The sequence below is a fragment of the Macadamia integrifolia genome, chromosome 4 (assembly GCF_013358625.1).
Source record: "Macadamia integrifolia cultivar HAES 741 chromosome 4, SCU_Mint_v3, whole genome shotgun sequence".
In the NCBI taxonomy this organism is placed as follows: domain Eukaryota; kingdom Viridiplantae; phylum Streptophyta; class Magnoliopsida; order Proteales; family Proteaceae; genus Macadamia; species Macadamia integrifolia.
Window position 1 is genome coordinate 10,186,552 of NC_056560.1, and position 20,735 is coordinate 10,207,286.

Genomic DNA, 20,735 nt, shown 5'->3' on the forward strand with positions numbered 1-20,735 from the left:
AACTAATCTGGCTTAGTTATTGAGGGCATAATACACTTTATATTCGGTCGGTCGGTCTCGGGCTATAATCGGGCTACCTTAATCGGGCTTTAGTCTGGCCTTAACAGGGCTACGGACATGTTTAATGTTAAACGGGCTTTAACCGATTTTTAAACGGGCCCTCTTTAAAATGTGCTATTATATTCCGGCCTACTCATGCAAGCCCAAAAAAATGACAATAAATCAATAAATGATACCAAATATAACCATTATTTAAAATGTGAACATGTCTTTACTTTTTAGTTTTTATTCTTTAATTTGGGGGGTAAAATAGGTATTTTACAATCATTAAAGGGTCGGGCCAAGTCAGTGCATAATAGGCCGGTCTCGGTCAGGCATTATTCGGTCGGTCTCGGTCTGGCGCCCGACGGTCCAAGTAGCAAAACCGAGACCGACCATTTATAAACGGGCCGGGCTCAAGCCCTACACATTTAATAAACGATCCGGGCCGGGCCGGTCTATAAACGGTCGATCCCGATTGGTTTAGTCGGGTCGGGCCACTAATTGACACCCCTAACTCAGTGAGAGATGTCTTTTTCTAATTTACAGGAGAGTTGAACGCCATCGCGACGACCAGAAACAGGGTTCTTGAAAAGGATGAGGGCGCGGGGCGTTTTTCTTCACAGCGTCTTTTCAAACCACACAGGCACACACTGTGTCAAGGGTAGTATCGTTCCTTGACCCTTTATTTATATGTGGCTTTTGGGACCCTTTCGGATCATTATATTATAGATGTATCAAATTTTAATGATCTAAGCCTTATTTTTTGGATAGAATTTATTTCATTACTTGGGAAACTCAAATTATGTATTTATCTTAGAATTTGTCAAGTAAATGGAAAACATTGGGGTCTACTTGTAGATAATTTCAATCTCATCTAACCTGACATGTGGAAGATATAAGTGTGTCTTATCAAAAAAAAAAAAAAGTGAGAATGAATTAGCCACTTCCTTTTTCTAAAACCATTTCAACTCTTTAAACGTATAAAATATGTTTTTTTGAATTTATTCTATGAATGAGAATATTTGGATTTAATCATTTTTATTGTATATTGATAAGGTCTACATTGAATCCATTGGCATATTAACCAATTCAACTATTAGGCATACTTAATAATAGGAAAAAAAAAAAAATACTATACATGGTTGGAAAACTAGGTTTTAACTCAAGTAAGTCATCTATGATCCATGTCAAGTAGAAAAAAATAGAGAAACCAATTGAAGAGTCATGTAGCCTCGTCCAAAGTTAAAATTAAGCTCGGCCAAGTATGGGTTCTCACTCTACTCCAAAAGAGTTGTCCATCAAGAGAGAAAATATTGGGCTCTAGTTTATTAGAATAAACCAAATCCATTGGAGATTAGACGAAGATGTTCACCACATGCCAGAAAAAAAAAATATATATATATATATATATATTCTAACATCGAACCCAAACCTTCCCCAACGCACTCAAATGCTCAATCCTTTCTGATTCATACTTTGTATTGCAAGCTTAGTACCTCAAAGATAATACAACACTCACCTTGAGAGGCACACAAGATAGACAATAATATTGCTCTAGCAAAGATTGTATATTAAGAACAACAATAAAAGAAATCTCCTTACCATTCTAGGGTTCAAAACCCTAACTCACTCTTAATGGAGGAAGAAAAGTAGAAATAGATAGAAGGAGATAAAAATTGCTCTAACTGATAGATCACCTCTCTCTCACTCCCCCTCCCCCCTTTAGCTGCTATCAAGTGATGGGATTATATTAAGTGATCCTACCAAGGATACCTAATTTGATTTTGATACATTTTCGTAACTACAAGTATTTACTTAAGTGTACAATATCATTTAAATAAGTAAATTATATTTGTTTGTACACCATAGGAAGCAAATGATAATATCACTACAATTTGTGCTGCATCTAAATTGCCACACAGTAGATATGGTTAATGGAATTGCAATTTGGTGCAACATAGTTAGAGCACTACTTCTCCCATGGAAAACTTATAAGTTTTACAATGGTTATCCGAATTGGATCCACCATTGACCAAATTCACTCACTCACAAAATGCAATAAATGATTTATATTTCTTCAAAGTGAGGATATTGTTTTTTCTTTCTTTCTTTAGTACAGGGATTAATATGACGATTATTTTACTGATTATTTGACTTATAATAAGTATTGAGTAGTTACATGTGGAATAGTTAATTGATAAAACAATTAATGAAGAAGAAGAAGAAGGAAAATTACCAATTCCTTATCTCTATAATAGAATGAAGAAACAAATTGAATAGTATATAGAAGATGCCATAGAAAAGTATTTGTTTGAAACAAAGATTTTCTTTTTAATTTTTAAAAAGAAAAAATTTTCAATTTCTGTTTATTCTTCCTGTTGTTTATTATTGTTATTGTTGCATTAGTTAGAAAAGAAATCTCATATAGCAAGTGTATACATAATAAAAATCTCTTTCTTATTATGAATGATCACCGAATCGAAAAAGGGATAAGAAAGAGAAAGAAGTATGGGCAATTACACATTAGAAGGGACCATTGCATTGATCTACAGATAAAAAAATATAAAAAGAACAATTTATAATTTCAATGCCAAATGCAACCACTACAATGTCCTCATAGTCTGCATTTAATAACACTTTCACTTCACAGATAGCGCTTCTGCAACTAATTCCTTTATTATATGGAAATGGAGAGACAAATTTAAACAATATATGGGAAAAGGTCATAGAGAAGCAGTTGTCCTAAAAAAATTTCCCTTTTATTTTTCAAAAGAAATTTATTTTATTTTTTATCTTATTACTTACTATAATAATTAAAAGACAAATTACATATAGTCAATGCATATATAATAAAAATTATTTCTTTTCATGAGTAATCAACAACTAAAGTGGGGAAAAAAAAGAGAAAGAACTCACGATTACAAATTAAAGGGGACCATAGCGTTAGATCTTCTTTATTAGATGATTTGATCTACATATTAAGAACATAAAAAAAGATATTCGTGCATTCAAGACCAAATGCAACTGATTCATTTTCCTCTTAGGTTGTATTTAAGACCACTATCACTTCATGGGAGTTTCATGCTAATAGTATTTCAGCAAGGTCGGGGCCATTGCAAAGTCAATTTTCTCTAGGAGTGAAGAAAATTTTATTTTTTTCATTTTCATTATGAAGGTTTTACTCACTTTGTGGGAGTATAAACATAATCTAGTTCTATCAGACGTGCTTTCCATTTTTTCTATTTTTTTAATATTGCATTAAAAAAAAAAAAGAGAAAAAAAGGGGCCTAAAAGTAACGTGGTTCTTGCGCCCAAACATAGTTAATAGCTAAATTACATCTCACATCTGATGAAAAGTTAAAATCCTACCCATGTGATGATTTTATATTATCACTGATCTCTACAATGGTGTAGGAATCATGTTACTTTTTAAGGAATCCTCTAAGAAAAAAAAACATGTAACTTCAGAATTTTTTTGTTAATATTTAAAATTATTTATTATGAGAAGCTTAAAAAGTTTTAAGAGTCTTAGTAGATGCCTTCTCCAGCTCTTGGCTTCATGGAAAGAGTGAAGGACATGAAACAAGTCATCAATAAACATGCGGACCTTGTTGTCCATCTGGTAATCATGAATCTACAAAAGTGGTCCATTCAACTTTCATCAAATTCTGAACCAACGGTTGACATGCGATCGAAGATTGACCCTTTCTAGAATGGCCAAACTGTTGTGCATGAAGCCACACACACCCACCTCAAGTAGCAAAGTATTAGTAGAACTTCCCTACCACTTCACTTTGTTGTGGGGTTATGCGGTGTGGACTGAGGAGTGCGTCACGCTTTCTTACACCCCATCTCACCCCTTTTTCCTCTAAACGTCAACATCCATAAACCATCCAACAATTCCAACAGTCCCCCTCGCATCCCTCAAAGAGCAAGGGACCATTTGAGGGGGAGAAATAGAAAAATTAGTAAAAATAAATCGTGTCAGAATTTTCAAGCAAAATCATCCGATATGAACTGATACCATGAACTAAATCCTTGTCAAAACGAATCAATTCAGAATCGATTGGTGAAAAAAGGATAACCTTACGACAATTTTAGGCATTAGGTACTGATATCAGTTCAGATAAATGAAGTGTCAAACTATATTGGTCATATCAGACAATTTTACCCTCAATGATATTGAATACATAAAATAATTTATACCATCATTCCATCTCTTCGTTGCGAATACCTAATCATAAACCTTCTGCCCACTTGTAGAACCTTCTCCTTTTTGTTTTAAATTAAAATCATGTTGATAAAGACGGAAAAAGAGAGGAGACTAAAGGATGGAATCGGTCAGGTTGAACCGACCCGGGCATGGCAGGTAAGATGGTCCACTGATGAATGGAGGTGTTTTCTATTTTTATTGGTACACGTGTAATAATGACCGGGCCCAGAAGGGTCCCAAAAGCCACAACTAAAATAACAAAAGACAATTCTCTCACGGAGTCACGACTGACATCACAGGAGGGATGTTTCACAATGGAGTTACCTTCGAATATCACCCAAAGGTAACTCATACAATTTAAGGAGGTATTTTAGTAATTTAATTATTTATTTTTTATACGTTTCTTCGTTATTTGATTTGATAGGATGAACTAGCCAGCTCACCCGGGGTTGACGAATCCGAAGCATGCCGTCACGGTCTTTGTACTGAGAGAATTGCTGAGAATTTCTCGTCATTATCTTTGGCGCGTAAGCTCCTTATAAGTAGAGACAGAGTTGCAGACCAAAGCATCCAAACCTTTCTAAGCATTCAAAGTTTGAGAAGTTCTTATCCATCTTCTTCATTTTCTTCATTTTCTTCCGTGAGAGAGAAAGCAATGGCTGTAAGTAAATGCTCTTCCAGTTTCCTTATTATGGTTTTACTGTTCTTCCATTTTCCCTCATCATTGTGAAGTTATTGAATCAATAATTAAACACAATTTTAGTTAGCTTGAGATTCTCCACTGATGGTTTGGTTCTATTCTGGAATTTCATCCGTTCCCCTTCTTACCCATGAACTGCATGTATTGTTTTTACCTCCTCCGGTGGCCGGAGATGTATTCCATGGTCTTAATTTATAAGCCCTGATAGGCTACCAAGCACAATACCCACAAAATTTCTTTTAATTTCTTGTAATATTATGGGTTACGGACCGAAGAGATGATGATACTTGAGGTGAAGATGGTCCTTGTGTGTCTGTTTTTCTCCATTTTTGTACATTTATTGAAGTGCTTTAACAAACCCACATTTGAGTTGTCCGGTATCTAATGTTAATATAGCAGTCTCTGCAAATCCCTTGCAAGCTCTGTATCTAGAAATAACATATCTGTTAGACAGGGTTTTATTGAAAATTGTTTTCATATTTACTGCCATTGATAGATTTTTTATTTATTTTTAACAAATACTCTGCTGGAACTCAATATCTAATCCCACAAAGATCACAATTCTTTACACTGTAAATTTAATGGGTTTAATTACATTTGCATGATGTTGAATCGACTTTAGCTCCTTTTTTATTATTTGGGTTCATGAGTAATGAATGACTGAGTTTCCTAATGGTTCATGAGCTTATTATTCCATCACAGTTCAACTGAAGCTATGCATTTCATTATGTATGATTTACTCATTCTGCTTCCTTTCTTGTCGCACACAGGCATCCTCTGAAAGCAAGAAAATAGTGGGAGTTTTCTACAAGGCTAACGAGAATGCCGCTCTGAATCCCGACTTTATGGGTGATGTGGAGACAGCTTTGGGCATAAGAGAGTGGCTGGAATCTAAAGGCCATCAGTACATAGTCACTGATGACAAAGAAGGGCCTGATTGTGGTAAGAATGCAATATATTTGCTGCCTGGATTTATTTATTTTTGCTTGCTATTGCTTTGGATGACCTGAAATATGTGATATTTTAATGAAAATTCCTATAATGAAATAGTCCCTGCATTAACAAAGTGTTCGTTTATGTCAAGTCAACCTTTGGAGTGCATCAAACAATATTTGATCCATGCTAGAAAATGTGAAATGACATCATTAGGGTACAAAAGAATTTGTAATTCATTGCGACTGAATTCAAAACAGCATGGATTTTTATGAATGATGAGCTGGTTTCCTCAGAAATTAGTCAATTGGATCCTGATTTGAGTTCCCCAGAGTTGTCTGAAGTCATTTAGCATGTTAAAATTGGATCAGGTTATAGAAAAGTGGCCAGTCATTCGGTAATCCTTAACTTTTTAAGGATTAACTTGTGGCTGGTGAATCTTTTTAATGCCCTTGAGGGGAACCCATTGATAATGATTCTCAATGATCATGTAAACAATGTGAGCACCACACAGTTAGGGCAAGTTGTATATTTGTATAAGTATATTCCATAATTTTAAGCGGCAATTCCTTAGAATATTTTGTCCCTTAATGGAATTCCTTCCTGATGGATCATTATTTATCTTTAACTTAGTAACTAATGCTTTTTCCTGAATGATTGTTGCAGAACTTGAAAAGCTTCTTCCTGATCTCCATGTTCTAATATCAACCCCTTTCCACCCGGCATATGTTACTGCTGAGAGGATTGCAAAAGCCAAAAATTTACAACTTCTTTTAACTGCTGGAGTTGGTTCTGATCACATTGACCTAAAAGCAGCTGCTGCTGCTGGTCTAACTGTTGCAGAAGTCACTGGAAGTAATGTTGTTTCAGTTGCAGAAGATGAGCTCATGAGAATCCTGATCCTCGTAAGGAATTTCGTCGCTGGTTACAATCAGGTGGTTAATGGGGATTGGAATGTTGCGGGTATTTCGTATAGATCATATGACCTTGAAGGGAAGACAGTAGGAACAGTTGGTGCAGGACGTATTGGTAAACTTTTGCTTCAGCGCTTGAAGCCTTTCAACTGTAATGTCCTCTATCATGATCGGATCAAGATGGACCCAGAATTGGAGGCTCAGACGGGAGCAAAGTTTGAGGAGGATCTTGATGCAATGCTTCCGAAGTGTGACGTAGTTGTTCTTAACATGCCACTTACGGAGAAAACAAAGTATGGTCTTCATCTTGTACCCAAACCTCCTCCTTTATTTGACGCATATTTTGTTGGTCTGTGTTTTGAACTCCTAGTTAACAAGACAAACAAGGTCAAGATTTCCCTAAATTTTATTTCTATGATTTATTTGTTTGATTGTGTGTTGTGCATGCTCACACATGTAGAAAATAGTTCATTATAGTCTGTGGATCATCGAATTGGAACTGCAGTCCGATAATAGACAATTTAGGAGCCTCATAACTGTTCTTTACTTGTGATGTATCATATCATTATATAATCTCAAATTGCATAGAAAAATTACTTGTTTTCCACTTTTCTTTGCTAGAGCTTTGTATTTCTTGTTACTTTGTTCTTTTATAACTTTCTCAGATAGTTTTTTCTAATGTATCAGAGGGTTGTTTAACAAAGAAAAGATTGCACTGATGAAAAAGGGAGTTCTGATTGTGAATAATGCTCGAGGGGCAATTATGGATGCTGAGGCAGTTGCTGAAGCGTGCTCCAGTGGGCAGATTGGAGGTAATTTGAAGATTTTCATTTCCAGATTAGAGGACAATTACTAAAGGATTATCACATCCTTCTCATTCCCTCATTTAATGATTTTTTTTCCCTTCCTAATTTCAGGTTATAGTGGAGATGTGTGGTACCCTCAACCAGCTCCCAAAGATCATCCATGGAGATACATGCCAAACCAGGCAATGACACCTCATATTTCTGGCACCACAATTGATGCTCAGGTATTTAAAAGTCTTGAATGTCTCTCCTTATCAGCCCACCTCCTGTTCTTTTATTTCTTCTCTCTGGTTCATTGAATGCTTATTTGTGAAATAAAAATGGGAATTGGTGTAGTTGAGGTATGCTGCTGGAACCAAGGACATGCTGGACAGGTTCTTCAAGGGAGAAGACTTCCCTGAACAAAATTACATTGTTAAGGAAGGTAAAATCGCCAGCCAGTATCAGTGATACTGCTATTCCTCAAATATGCGGATCGCCTTCTACTCAAGTGTCTTTTTCATGAAATAACCGATTCTCCGAATGCTTTCACAATAATGGAGCTGAGAAGAAACTATTGTGACTGAGTTTCCCATGTTCGGCGTAAAAAAAGTGTTTCCCCATTGTTTTTGTTTGATCTTTTTATTTCATTTACTATGAGCTTGAGGATTAATAAAGTTGTGTTTGTGCATTTGATTGGCACATTCATCCTTTGAACATGACAGGAACTCACTTGTCCAAGCTATTGTAATAAGACATGAAAAGTTGGCTGTTGAGATTCAAATGAATAGTAACAAAATCTTCATTCCCTCCTGATTTGTATCTGCATATTTTGATATCATCCAGATAACCAAATATCTGATACAAATTCTAATGTCTTTTGGTGCCGACGCCTCTTCATGAAGTGGAGGTAAGATTGCATACATGATGACCTTACCCAGACCCTGCAATCTCATTGCAAAATCTTAAAGACATTGATTTTACTTTCTTCAAGCAGAAAATTGATGCAGAGCATCTCTTACTGCCAGAATAGAATGCAAATTAAGCTAAGCTCTGAAAAATCGTTCATGGGAAATGATGGTACAACCTTAACACCCTTTCCCCTCCAAATCCCAAAAAAAAAAAAAAAAAGAAAGAAAGAGCAAGATCACACTTAAGTCCCTTTAGGCAGGTTCTGGAATTTGCACATTTTCTTCTTGATGCAGTTGATCATCATATTTGCAGAGTCAATACCTGCAAAATTAGAGTGTTTAAATCTCAAGTTAAGATCCCAATTCATGATGGATCTTTTTTTCTTGCTAATGACAGGTATCTTGGCCTTCGGCCTGACTAGTCCCGCGGGTCCATACTGACCTCACTACTGCATGGATTGGATCATACCGGGGTTGAATGAGAACCATTCAACTTTCACTGAAAGCAGTGAAGAGCATTAAACACCCCCGTGTATGTGGTCCAAGGTGTGCCTTGTGGGAGTCGAACTTAGGACGTCCGAATTTACGGCTCATACTAAGTTCGTTGTTCACCAACTATGCTACCCCCTTGGGTTAAAATAATATTAATTAGCACTAACTCAATTAATCAAACAACTAATTATCTAATTAATTAACAAACCTGCAAGGTATGCACCATGCACATATCCATTGTAGTGCTCACTAGTGTGCTCTCCTGTGAAATACACCCTTCCAACTTGTGCCTTTATTTATAATTCCAAAAATAAGGAAGAAATTAGACTATAATTTAATTTTTCATCAAAATTAATTAAAGTATATTTTATTTACTTACCCTTATCTGGTCGAACTCGTAACGGCTGACTCCAATGGGCCAATTTGAGAAAGTTCCTTTGAAGAACCGGTTCGACCACCATTTTGGGACCAATATATCTGTGGCCTCAGGGATGTGATTGCCGAACATATCTCGCAACACCTTCATGATCTCAGCCTTCGTTGCAGAATCTGGTTGCTGCTCTATCCTTCTTGATTCGTCATCGGTTACAGTTACTAGAAGGGCATTGGCTCCTGGGTACTCCATCTCCAATTGCTACACAACATAACAACAACATTTATGCCAAAAGAAAATTAAAAATCTAAATATAAGTTAAGGTTTTTTTTTTTTATTTTTTTTAATTTTTAAGGCCATCAAATAATTTTTAATATATTTTTTAAAACTCTTGTAATATATTATACATTTTTTTTTTTTCAATGAAAGTAACATCTAATCATTTCACATATGTAATTGAAAAATATGTAAAACAATTAACAATGACTCTCCATAATAAAATAATGGTAAATTATTTTCAAATGATTTTAAAAACCCTTTACATCTCTTCAATAACTGTTGAAAATAAGTCGAAGGGCGATAAAAACAATGTTACAATCTCAATTAGGGTTTGAAGATCAAATAGGTCAAATCGACCAATTCCAATTGAATCAGAGTTGAAATCAACTGGACCTGAACCGGATCCCAGTTCCAAGTTTAGCAATGTTGATCTCTTTAAGTGATAACCAGTGGAAAAATTCAGACTCTGCCATGGAATATGTGTAATATCCCGCTTCTTAAACCCGGTCTGATTTCACGGTTGAACCGGTTTAACCATGCAGGAACCGAGCCAGAGGATGTTAGAGCGAGTTCCTTATGGGCTATGATGGCACGGGTGACCTTAAACACCGGCTGGCCCGACAAGTCCGAGCCAGTGCCAGAAGAGACGGGAGTGCCCAAACCGTGTACGTGCACCTATCATAAGGCTATGTACGGATAGAACAGGTATTATATCCGTATTTTAAGGTTATATACGTATGTTACATTGTATGCTTGGGGTAAGGTCCGAGCCGAGGTCCGAGCCCGGTCAAAATCCCAAGTTTTGACTCTTGGATGGGTATGTCAGGTGGGTACACCCACCCACCTGAGTGACCCATCCGTCACTATTCACTTAAATAGGAATAGTATATANGTGGATCATCGAATTGGAACTGCAGTTCGATAATAGACAACTTAGGAGCCTCATAACTGTTCTTTACTTGTGATGTATCATATCATTATATAATCTCAAATTGCATAGAAAAATTACTTGTTTTCCACTTTTCTTTGCTAGAGCTTTGTATTTCTTGTTACTTTGTTCTTTTATAACTTTCTCAGATTGTTTTTTTCTAATGTATCAGAGGGTTGTTTAACAAAGAAAAGATTGCACTGATGAAAAAGGGAGTTCTGATTGTGAATAATGCTCGAGGGGCAATTATGGATGCTGAGGCAGTTGCTGAAGCGTGCTCCAGTGGGCAGATTGGAGGTAATTTGAAGATTTTCATTTCCAGATTAGAGGACAATTACTAAAGGATTATCACATCCTTCTCATTCCCTCATTTAATGATTTTTTTTCCCTTCATAATTTCAGGTTATAGTGGAGATGTGTGGTACCCTCAACCAGCTCCCAAAGATCATCCATGGAGATACATGCCAAACCAGGCAATGACACCTCATATTTCTGGCACCACAATTGATGCTCAGGTATTTAAAAGTCTTGAATGTCTCTCCTTATCAGCCCACCTCTTGTTCTTTTATTTCTTCTCTCTGTTTCATTGAATGCTTATTTGTGAAATAAAAATGGGAATTGGTGCAGTTGAGGTATGCTGCTGGAACCAAGGACATGCTGGACAGGTTCTTCAAGGGAGAAGACTTCCCTGAACAAAATTACATTGTTAAGGAAGGTAAAATCGCCAGCCAGTATCAGTGATACTGCTATTCCTCAAATATGAGGATCGCCTTCTACTCTAGAGTCTTTTTCATGAAATAACCGATTCTCCGAATGCTTTCACAATAATGGAGCTGAGAAGAAACTATTGTGACTGAGTTTCCCATGTTCGGCGTAAAAAAAGTGTTTCCCCATTGTTTTTGTTTGATCTTTTTATTTCATTTACTATGAGCTTGAGGATTAATAAAGTTGTGTTTGTGCATCTGATTGGCACATTCATCCTTTGAACATGACAGGAACTCACTTGTCCATGCTATTGTAATAAGACATGAAAAGTTGGCTGTTGAGATTCAAATGAATACTAACAAATTCTTCATTCCCTACTGATTTGTATCTGCATATTTTGATATCATCCAGATTAGGGGTGTCAACCGGTCGGGCCGGTTCGATTTCGATTGGGCTTAATCAGGTTTGAAGACTTTCAAAGACTACACCGTGTCCGCCCATTTAACTAATCGGGCTTATTTATTGAGGGCATGGTACACTTTATATTCGGTCGATCGGTCTCGGGCTATAATCAAACTACCTTAATCGGGCTTTAGTCGGGCCATAACCGGGCTACGGACATGTTTAATGTTAAACGGGCTTTAACCGATTTTTAAACGGGCCCTCTTTAAAATGTGCTATTATATTTCGACCCACTCATGCAAGCCCAAAAAAATGACAATAAATCAATAAATGATACCAAATATAACCATTATTTAAAATGTGAACATGTCTTTACTTTTTAATTTTTATTCTTTAATTTGGGAGGTAAAATAGGTATTTTACAATCATTAAAGGGTCGGGCCAAGTCGGTGCACAATAGGCCGATCTCGGTCGGGCGCCCGACGGTTCAAGTAGCAAAACAGAGACCGACCATTTATAAACGGGCCAGGCTCAAGTCCGACACGTTTAATAAACGGTCCGGGCCAGGCCGGTCTATAAACGATCAGTCCCGGTCGGTTTAACCGGTTCAGGCCACGAATTGACACCCCTAATCCAGATAACCAAATATCTGATACAAATTCTAATGTCTTTTGGTGCCGACGCCTCTTCATGAAGTGGAGGTAAGATTGCATACATTATGACCTTACCTAAACCCTGCAATCTCATTGTAAAATCTTAAAGACATTGATTTTACTTTCCTCAAGCAGAAAATTGATGCAGAGCATCTCTTACTGCCAGAATAGAATGCAAATTAAGCTAAGCTCTGAAAAATCGTTCATGGGAAATGATGGTACAACCTTAACACCCTTTCCCCTCCAAATCCCAAAAAAAAAAAAAAAAAAGAAAGAGCAAGATCACACTTAAGTCCCTTTAGGCAGGTTCTGGAATTTGCACATTTTCTTCTTGATGCAATTGATCATCATATTTGCAGAGTCAATACCTGCAAAATTAGAGTGTTTAAATCTCAAGTTAAGATCCCAATTCATGATGGATCTTTTTTTCTTGCTAATGACGGGTATCTTAGCCTTCGGCCTGACTAGTCCCGCGGGTCCATACTGACCTCACTACTGCATGGATTGGATCATACCGGGGTTGAATGAGAACCATTCAACTTTCACTGAAAGCAGTGAAGAGCATTAAACAACCCCGTGTATGTGGTCCAAGGTGTGCCTTGTGGGAGTCGAATTTAGGACGTCCAAATTTATGGCTCGTACCAAGTTCGTTGTTCACCAACTATGCTACCCCCTTCGATTAAAATAATATTAATTAGCACTAACTCAATTAATCAAACAACTAATTATCTAATTAATTAACAAACCTGCAAGGTATGCACCATGCACATATCCATTGTAGTGCTCACTAGTGTGCTCTCCTGTGAAATACACCCTTCCAACTTGTGCCTTTATTTATAATTCCAAAAATAAGGAAGAAATTAGACTATAATTTAATTTTTCATCAAAATTAATTAAAGTATATTTTATTTACTTACCCTTATCTGGTCGAACTCGTAACGGCTGACTCCAATGGGCCAATTTGAGAAAGTTCCTTTGAAGAACCGGTTCGACCACCATTTTGGGACCAATATATCTGTGGCCTCAGGGATGTGATTGCCGAACATATCTCGCAACACCTTCATGATCTCAGCCTTCGTTGCAGAATCTGGTTGCTGCTCTATCCTTCTTGATTCGTCATCGGTTACAGTTACTAGAAGGGCATTGGCTCCTGGGTACTCCATCTCCAATTGCTACACAACATAACAACAACATTTATGCCAAAAGAAAATTAAAAATCTAAATATAAGTTAAGGTTTTTTTTTTATTTTTTTTAATTTTTAAGGCCATCAAATAATTTTTAATATATTTTTTTAAACTCTTGTAATATATTATACATTTTTTTTTTTCAATGAAAGTAACATCTAATCATTTCACATATGTAATTGAAAAATATGTAAAACAATTAACAAGGACTCTCCATAATAACATAATGGTAAATTATTTTCAAATGATTTTAAAAACCCTTTACATCTCTTCAATAACTGTTGAAAATAAGTCGAAGGGCAATAAAAACAATGTTACAATCTCAACTAGGGTTCGAAGATCAAATAGGTCAAATCGACCAATTCCAATTGAATCAGAGTTGAAATCAACTGGACCTGAACCGGATCCCAATTCCAAGTTTAGCAATATTGATCTCTTTAAGTGATAACCAGTGGAAAAATTCAGACTCTGCCATGGAATATGAAACATCTCTGAAAAAAGGGACTACCTTTATATTTTATTATTATTATTATTTTTAATTTGGTGATAAGTAATGGGAGAAGTAGATAAAAATAAAGAAGCTTGAACTCAAGACCCCCTAGTGAATTTGTATTTTTCAACCATACTCATCTCAGTATTGAAACCATTATATATTTTTAATACCAAGGTAATTTTCAACAAATTTACCTGCCAAATGGTGTAGTATCCTCGCCGCTCATGAGCATACAAGAAGAACTCAGTGCCATTTCCTGTAGGCCAGAATTTGTAGGGGAACTTGAGGAATATCTTGGTGTAGATAGACATGTCAAATTGGTACATGGCCATGATCTTCCACGACTACTCCAATTTCAAGCCATGAAAATTGTATTTAGAAAATTTTCACAAATCAATATTTTGAGAATGCATACCAAACACATCCTAACTAATAAACAATGACACATGAAATGTGATTAATGGAATCTCACTGGCAAATCTGGCTGAAAATTGATAAGTTTGGTCTGTAAGACACCAATGCTTGTTGAAACCATCACATAACCTGCTCTGTATATTGACCCGTCCTCTGTTTTTACGATCACTCCACTCCTCGAGTAGCGTATTTCTCTCACCACCTACAATATCATTTCTTACATATGTCAAAGGATTATTCATTTTTAAGCGAGAGAGTTTTCTATGCTGCCAGTATAAGAATGAATCTGCTCACCACACCAATAATTATCTAGAATTATACGATGGCTGATCCGGAAGATGGATCAGGTCCTCATAAAGGTTGAATTCCATGTGTGTGGATCAGATTCTCCAGATCTAATAATTAATACCTTGTTAAGCTTGAGACGTGGATCTGTGATGAGGCTGGCATTATTGGTGGTAAGGAACTGTTTGGCAACGAAGTGTACAACGCTCTCGTAACCTCTTGGATCTGCAACGAAGTATACATCTTCTCCATAGTTAGTGAAGGTGGGCAAAGGCCGTGTGTTCTGCAAACTTGTAACCCTTGGTGGCTCTGCAAACTCGTAATCATTTCCGTAGTAATCCACTGCCATATCGATTGGCGTCGATGGAACACTGCCTCAGAAAAAATAAAGGGTTGGTATTTAAGGATTAGTTCTAGCCGTACCGCACACTTTATAATTAGTTTTAAGGATGAGTTTCACCCCTTTTTCAAATGAGTTGTATCAAAACTGGATTGAATGGCAACTCCAATAGACCAGAAATAGTTCCTTCGAGAAGTTAGGGTTTTCTATGGGTTGAAATCGTCTGCAATTCCGATCTTGTATAATTCCGTGCAATACCACCTTTAGGCGGTGACATGTGTATTGATATCAATACAATGGTCCAGATCTGCTACAACTAATAAAACATTAAATCAGTGAAGAGACATTTAAATCAGATCTGGACCATTGCATTGGAATTAATACACGTGTCACCCCTAAAGGTGGTATTGCACGGAATTGTACGAGATCAGAATTGCAGACGATTTTTTTCTGTTTTCTATAGCATATTTTTGTGGCACAATAAGGGTGGCAACTCACATTGACAACCAGGCCTAGAGCATTAGGGCACGGACCCTAATATATAGGTGTGTGCCTCGAATTGCTCTAGACCATCACATATGCGCTGCCACTTCTGTTGTGGCACAGATCCAATACTATTTGCAGTGCAGATCCAAGGACTCGGAGTCCTTAGACAAGCAACTAAAGTCCTATAAGCCGCAGCCCCTCACTTGAGCTAGCTTCGTATTCCACCGACCTCAAAGCTTTTGTGTGTGTGTGTGTCTGTGTGTCCGAGGGAGAGGGAGAACAAAGGAAGAGACAATGAAACCCGACGCGCTCCTCCACTGCACAATAGAGGAGGCAGCTTAGATCCAATGCCCTAGAACATCTTGACATGAAACTCAACATAAACGTATGCCTCGAGATGTTGAATTTAAGCTACCGTCTCTATTGCACAGTAGAGCAGCCACCGGCCTAGAGCTCTATATTACTTAGGGATTCTGGGCTCTGGATCCCATCCCATAAAATACAAGAGAACAATCTATCTAGATCATCCTAACCAACTCTTCATGAGAAGAGAGAAGAGACCAATATTATAAACTCAGAAAACAACTTAAAATAGTAATAAAAAAAGAAGGGTTAGCTTAAGGTTAAGCTTAATAACTGGTTCGAAAGTCGTTGAGCTGCCAAGACAGAGATATCTTCATCTCTGTGTACAGACAAAGAAAGAGACAAATTAGTACTGAACGTCGTTGCCTCGTCTGCCCTATCTAAAGATGCCTGAGCCACCGACTTCTTATAGAGTCCACCTCTGCACATTAATGGAGAAGATCACACAAACATTATAAAGAGTAAGGAGGTGGAGGTGGAGGTGGAGGAGGAGGAGGAGGAGGAGGAGGGATCAAAGTGTAACAATATATATACTTTTGTTTGTAAGTGTTGGAGGATAGGTTATCATAGTCAGAATGGTAAGTCTTGAGTTTGAGGTTCTTGGCCATCGTCCATATGGGATTCACTTCACTTCCTCCAACTCCTTCAACCCAGTTGGCTCCCATCTCCACTGAAAGACCTGCAAAATTAGTCTTATGGATTCTACCACCTATACGATCTGTAGCTTCCAGTATCAAAATATCCTTTATCCCTGCATCTGATAGGGTCTTGGCAGCTGATATCCCTGTAGAAGCATACAGAACAAAAACAAAGAAATGGGTTAAGAGATACTTTCAAGTTTCAAGTCTTAACCCACATTTTTCGTTAGGTCAACACTCAAAACATGCACTCACCGGACATGCCGGCTCCGACGATGATGACGGACGGAGTTTGGTCCGAAGCCGTTGTCTCAGTCAAAACAAACCCAAGAACTATGTTGGAAATGAAGAAGGCAGCTACCACTGCTCTATTGATCATATTAACCATCTCTCTCTTCAACTGTTGAATCCACAGCTGCCTATCTACTTATAAGCAAAACCAGGCAACCAGCAGTATTTAACTTATTGAGTTCCAAGCTAGAGGGGAGGGGACGGGAGGGGAGGGATTGGGACATTGAGTGTTGGATCATGTCCTCCTTTGTACGAGAGATTTTGTACGATGTCTGATCCACAGCTGGAATCCACTCCTCTTTCAGGCTATTGGACGAGAATGGTTCGGAATCTGATCCACTACTGTCAATAATCACGTTGATAGATATTGGGGATTAATTTGGCATTACAATTTCCAAATTAGATAAACATGTAATTAACCAACTTTATTCACATTTCAGAAAAAATGGATAAAATTTCTGCTCATGCTGCCCTCCCATTGGCCAGCTCTTACTTTCCTATTAAAATATCTGCTCCTGCTGCCCAGTACATGGTCCTCTCCCATTAGCTGAGAGCTCCTTCCCTCCTATTCATCTATCTCTCTCTCTCTCTCTCTCTCTCTCTCACTCAGGTTGTGGGATTGAACTGTCATATGTATATGGTGTTAAATTTGTCTTGAATTATTGACCTGTTTTAAAGATTGACTCGCTCTAATATATTTTGGTGGTAATTCAAATATGAATAACCTTCGATTGGATAGATTGCGATTCGATGGATCAACCTGCTACTTGAAATATATAATGTATTGTTATCTTGTTGAGTAAGTCATTGTATTTTGGGGGATTTTTTCGAGCTAGAGTTTCAAGGCTAGTTTTCTCGCCGCTGTTTGTGTATAATCTCTCTTCTGCATAGTGAAACATCTTCTTTTTCTCCCGAGGGCGTAGCACACCACACTGATGTGTGAACCTTGTTAAATCTTTGTATCGTGCGGATCTTTTGTCTATTTATTATCTTATTTCTTGGTGTTTGATCTAACACTTGTGAGTGAGTGGGTGTGTATAAATGTAGAAGTAAGGTGGTCATTTGTTCTGCTAGCATGTAGTAGGCTGGCCATTTATTAGTGGTGCTTAGTAGGATGATAGATAAAATAATAATAATAATAATAATAATAAAATAAAGAAATAAATAAAAGCTATTAATATTGATACTGATATGAATAGATTATATTAGACAAATTTGAGATCAAAAGGTCATTTTTGGATATATATATATATATATATATATAAAAGAAAGAAAAAGTATGGGCACAATGTCGGGTGCCTAAAAGCCAGTGTGAATAGATTTATGCATTCTCATGAGGGGTGGGACACTAATTTCTCTCCCTACTATGTCTGGGATCCGGCTCCTCTCCTGAGCATTGATCACCCAGGTCAACCCATAGCTACATGGGCGATAACATGTGTTTAAGTAGTGATCCAATGATTGTACTTTTACCGATCAAAATAGAGGCGTCGTATTGAGAGCCATTGGATCACCACTTGGATAAGTGTCAATCTCCCATATAGCTATGGGCAAGACCAGGTTGATCAACACTCAGGAGAGGATCCTGATCCTGATCCCTGTGTCTGAGTGTAAGAGTCACACAACCTTTTAGTCTTCTTTCTTCTGAAAAAACTCCATATCAATTTTTAAAACATAGAACTGAACATCTGAATTGGGCCTAGCTAATTCAAATCCGATTCCATCCTAAATCAGCCAGGATTGATTAGATTCCATCCAAATCCTAGAATCCTTGATTGGATTGCCAAACTTCAGGTGGACAAAAATCGAGATAATTAGGCTTTATCAACTTCGATTTAAATCAATCGATTCACCCATTTTGATTATGACTCTTAAATTCATGTCTCCTTTTTTATTTCTTAGAAGAAATCTATGCCTCCACATAAGAGTAAAAATAGAAAAGAGAATTGATTTTGATGAACTAAAACTTGTGCCAACTAAGGGCTCGTTTGATAATGTTTTAAGAAACGTGTTTCTGCCTTTTCTATGTCAAGAAACGACAGAAACGGAACAAAATGCGTTTGACAAAATTGTTCTGTTTTTCATAACAAAAAGCGTTTGACAAAATTGTTATGTTTCACCTAATTACAGAAACAAAAATAGCAATTTATTTATATTTCTGGTTCAAAAAACAGAAACGACGGAATGAGTTCTACTCGTTTTGTCGTTTATTGAAACAACGATCGAAGCAACATTTTAACCCAACCCCGACATTTCCCCCTCGACATTAGATGGTGCCTCATCTTCTCTGTTATGCAGAGAGCATCTCCCATAGTAACAAATATGCAAATCTGCTACTCCCTCAGCAGGTATTCCTCTCAACTTAACCCTCATGAAGACGACTGGAGCAACCCGTGAACCTCGGTCATGTCTTCTCACCTGCATGGATTCGTCCCAGAGAGCTGCAAATCGTACCAGGAGTGAGTTGTAAAGCAAGAAAGGGGTTTGTCTATAAAAGAGGCGAGGTCGATCAATCTTCCACCTCTGACTATCCTCCCAAAAGCATAACATCATTCCAAGTATTTTTTCTCTTCAACTTCAACCTCTAATTTCTTTTCTCTAATCCAGTCGTTGTTAGGAGAATGTTCGTCCTATATCGACAGAAGCCCTAAATAAATGTTTGATTTTCTTGAATTGAGTCTGTGAAGCTTCTGATTCTTTACTCTTTCATCATAGTTGGGTATGTGAAGCTTCGTAATCGATCACTCAAACTCAGGCTATCTAGTTGAAGGTTCGGCTTCTTCATCCACAAGTTGTTCTCTCCTTTGCAAGGTAGGATACGAGGTTTCCCCCATTTTCTGAAACCCTAGAAAATTTCTCTTCAAAATGGCTATGATTTGAATCAACTCTGTGTTTTGATGTAGCGTCCAAGAAAGTTCATGCTATTACTTACCTCCATCGAGCTTCAATCTTTAATTCGATAGCAGCAATAGTTTTGGGAAACGTTTCCAGAAACGACATTTATCAAACACCTTAAATTCCAATTCCGTTTTCGTTTCCAGATAGAGAAATTTATGTTTCTGCCATTTCTTGACACAGAAATAGCAGAAACGTTGTCAAACGGTGCCTAAGATTCCAACAAAAATCAATTCCTATATATTCGTTCGAAATTATACTACCAAATGCATTTTGTTCACAAACTTAGGGTTTGGCTCCTCTCCAGCTTCCTCTAATTAGACACAATCACACAACCCCATATATTCTGTGTGATTTGGATCCTCTGTGGAGCAACTGGCGTCTAGCGCGCATCCAACGTCCATAAACGTCTTGGGCTGAGTGCAACTGTCTTGGGCTCCATGCCTGAGCATTTCTGACCGTTGGCTATACGCTAGACACGCTATTGCACCATAGAGGAATTCAATCCATATCCTGTGTTTGATTGAAGGACAATTAAAACATCACTCGTTGGAGAAGATCCAAATCCATAAACTTAAGGATCAATTTTGATTGACGTATTAGGCTGCGTTTGGTAGTCATTCAGTTTCAGAAACGACGTTTCGTGTCAAAAACAGATTTTTCAAAATCTGTGCCAAAATTCCGTTTTAAAACAAAAAAATAGTATTTGGTGAATCTTTTTTAAGAACGATTACCCTAGTTTTCACTTCTTTTTTTTTTTGAATGAAGACGGAACAATATTTTGTCGTTCCATCATTTTGCGTTTCTAGCTTCTTTTTTTTTCTTTCTTTTTTCTTTCTCGTTCCATCATTTTGTGTTTCTAGCTTTTTTTTTTCCAAAAAACTACCAAATTGACGCTAAATGCTTTATTCCCTTTTTTTATTCCCACAAAACCAAAAAACACCAAAAACACTTTTCTCCATGACTACCAGACGCAGCCTTAGATCCTCTAGATGTGAAGAAAGTTTTTTTTTTT

General features: G+C 37.2%; 4 protein-coding genes across 5 annotated transcripts; 2 read left to right on the forward strand and 2 right to left on the reverse strand.

Moving 5' to 3' along the window:
• Nucleotides 1-4,729: 4,729 nt before the first annotated feature.
• LOC122077067 (formate dehydrogenase, mitochondrial-like) lies at nucleotides 4,730-8,397 on the forward strand. Of its 2 annotated transcripts, XM_042642839.1 has the most exons (6): nucleotides 4,730-4,916; nucleotides 5,726-5,897; nucleotides 6,555-7,095; nucleotides 7,490-7,614; nucleotides 7,720-7,832; nucleotides 7,945-8,397. In XM_042642839.1, exons 1-6 carry the CDS (start codon nucleotides 4,911-4,913, stop codon nucleotides 8,056-8,058), a joined length of 1,071 nt encoding a protein of 356 aa, XP_042498773.1. In that variant the 5' UTR covers nucleotides 4,730-4,910; the 3' UTR covers nucleotides 8,059-8,397. The 2 variants fall into 2 exon arrangements, with proteins under 2 accessions (XP_042498773.1, XP_042498772.1); XM_042642838.1 differs by lacking the exon at nucleotides 4,730-4,916 and having other exon boundaries at nucleotides 5,687-5,897.
• Nucleotides 8,398-8,546: 149 nt separating this feature from the next.
• LOC122077068 (polyamine oxidase 1-like) lies at nucleotides 8,547-9,652 on the reverse strand. The gene is made up of 3 exons (XM_042642840.1): nucleotides 9,370-9,652; nucleotides 9,199-9,280; nucleotides 8,547-8,820 (listed from the first exon to the last, which is right to left on the reverse strand). Exons 1-3 carry the CDS (start codon nucleotides 9,613-9,615, stop codon nucleotides 8,741-8,743), a joined length of 408 nt encoding a protein of 135 aa, XP_042498774.1. The 5' UTR covers nucleotides 9,616-9,652; the 3' UTR covers nucleotides 8,547-8,740.
• Nucleotides 9,653-10,065: 413 nt separating this feature from the next.
• LOC122075426 (formate dehydrogenase 1, mitochondrial-like) lies at nucleotides 10,066-11,559 on the forward strand. Its single transcript, XM_042640452.1, has 4 exons — nucleotides 10,066-10,124; nucleotides 10,743-10,867; nucleotides 10,973-11,085; nucleotides 11,198-11,559. The coding sequence occupies exons 1-4, from the start codon at nucleotides 10,066-10,068 to the stop codon at nucleotides 11,309-11,311; spliced, it is 411 nt and encodes a 136-aa protein (XP_042496386.1). The 3' UTR covers nucleotides 11,312-11,559.
• Nucleotides 11,560-12,401: 842 nt separating this feature from the next.
• On the reverse strand, nucleotides 12,402-17,053 carry LOC122077065 (polyamine oxidase 6-like). Its single transcript, XM_042642835.1, has 9 exons — nucleotides 16,790-17,053; nucleotides 16,431-16,680; nucleotides 16,171-16,317; nucleotides 14,832-15,078; nucleotides 14,481-14,624; nucleotides 14,203-14,352; nucleotides 13,248-13,502; nucleotides 13,077-13,158; nucleotides 12,402-12,698 (listed from the first exon to the last, which is right to left on the reverse strand). The coding sequence occupies exons 1-9, from the start codon at nucleotides 16,920-16,922 to the stop codon at nucleotides 12,619-12,621; spliced, it is 1,488 nt and encodes a 495-aa protein (XP_042498769.1). The 5' UTR covers nucleotides 16,923-17,053; the 3' UTR covers nucleotides 12,402-12,618.
• Between the last annotated feature and the right edge of the window lie 3,682 nt (nucleotides 17,054-20,735).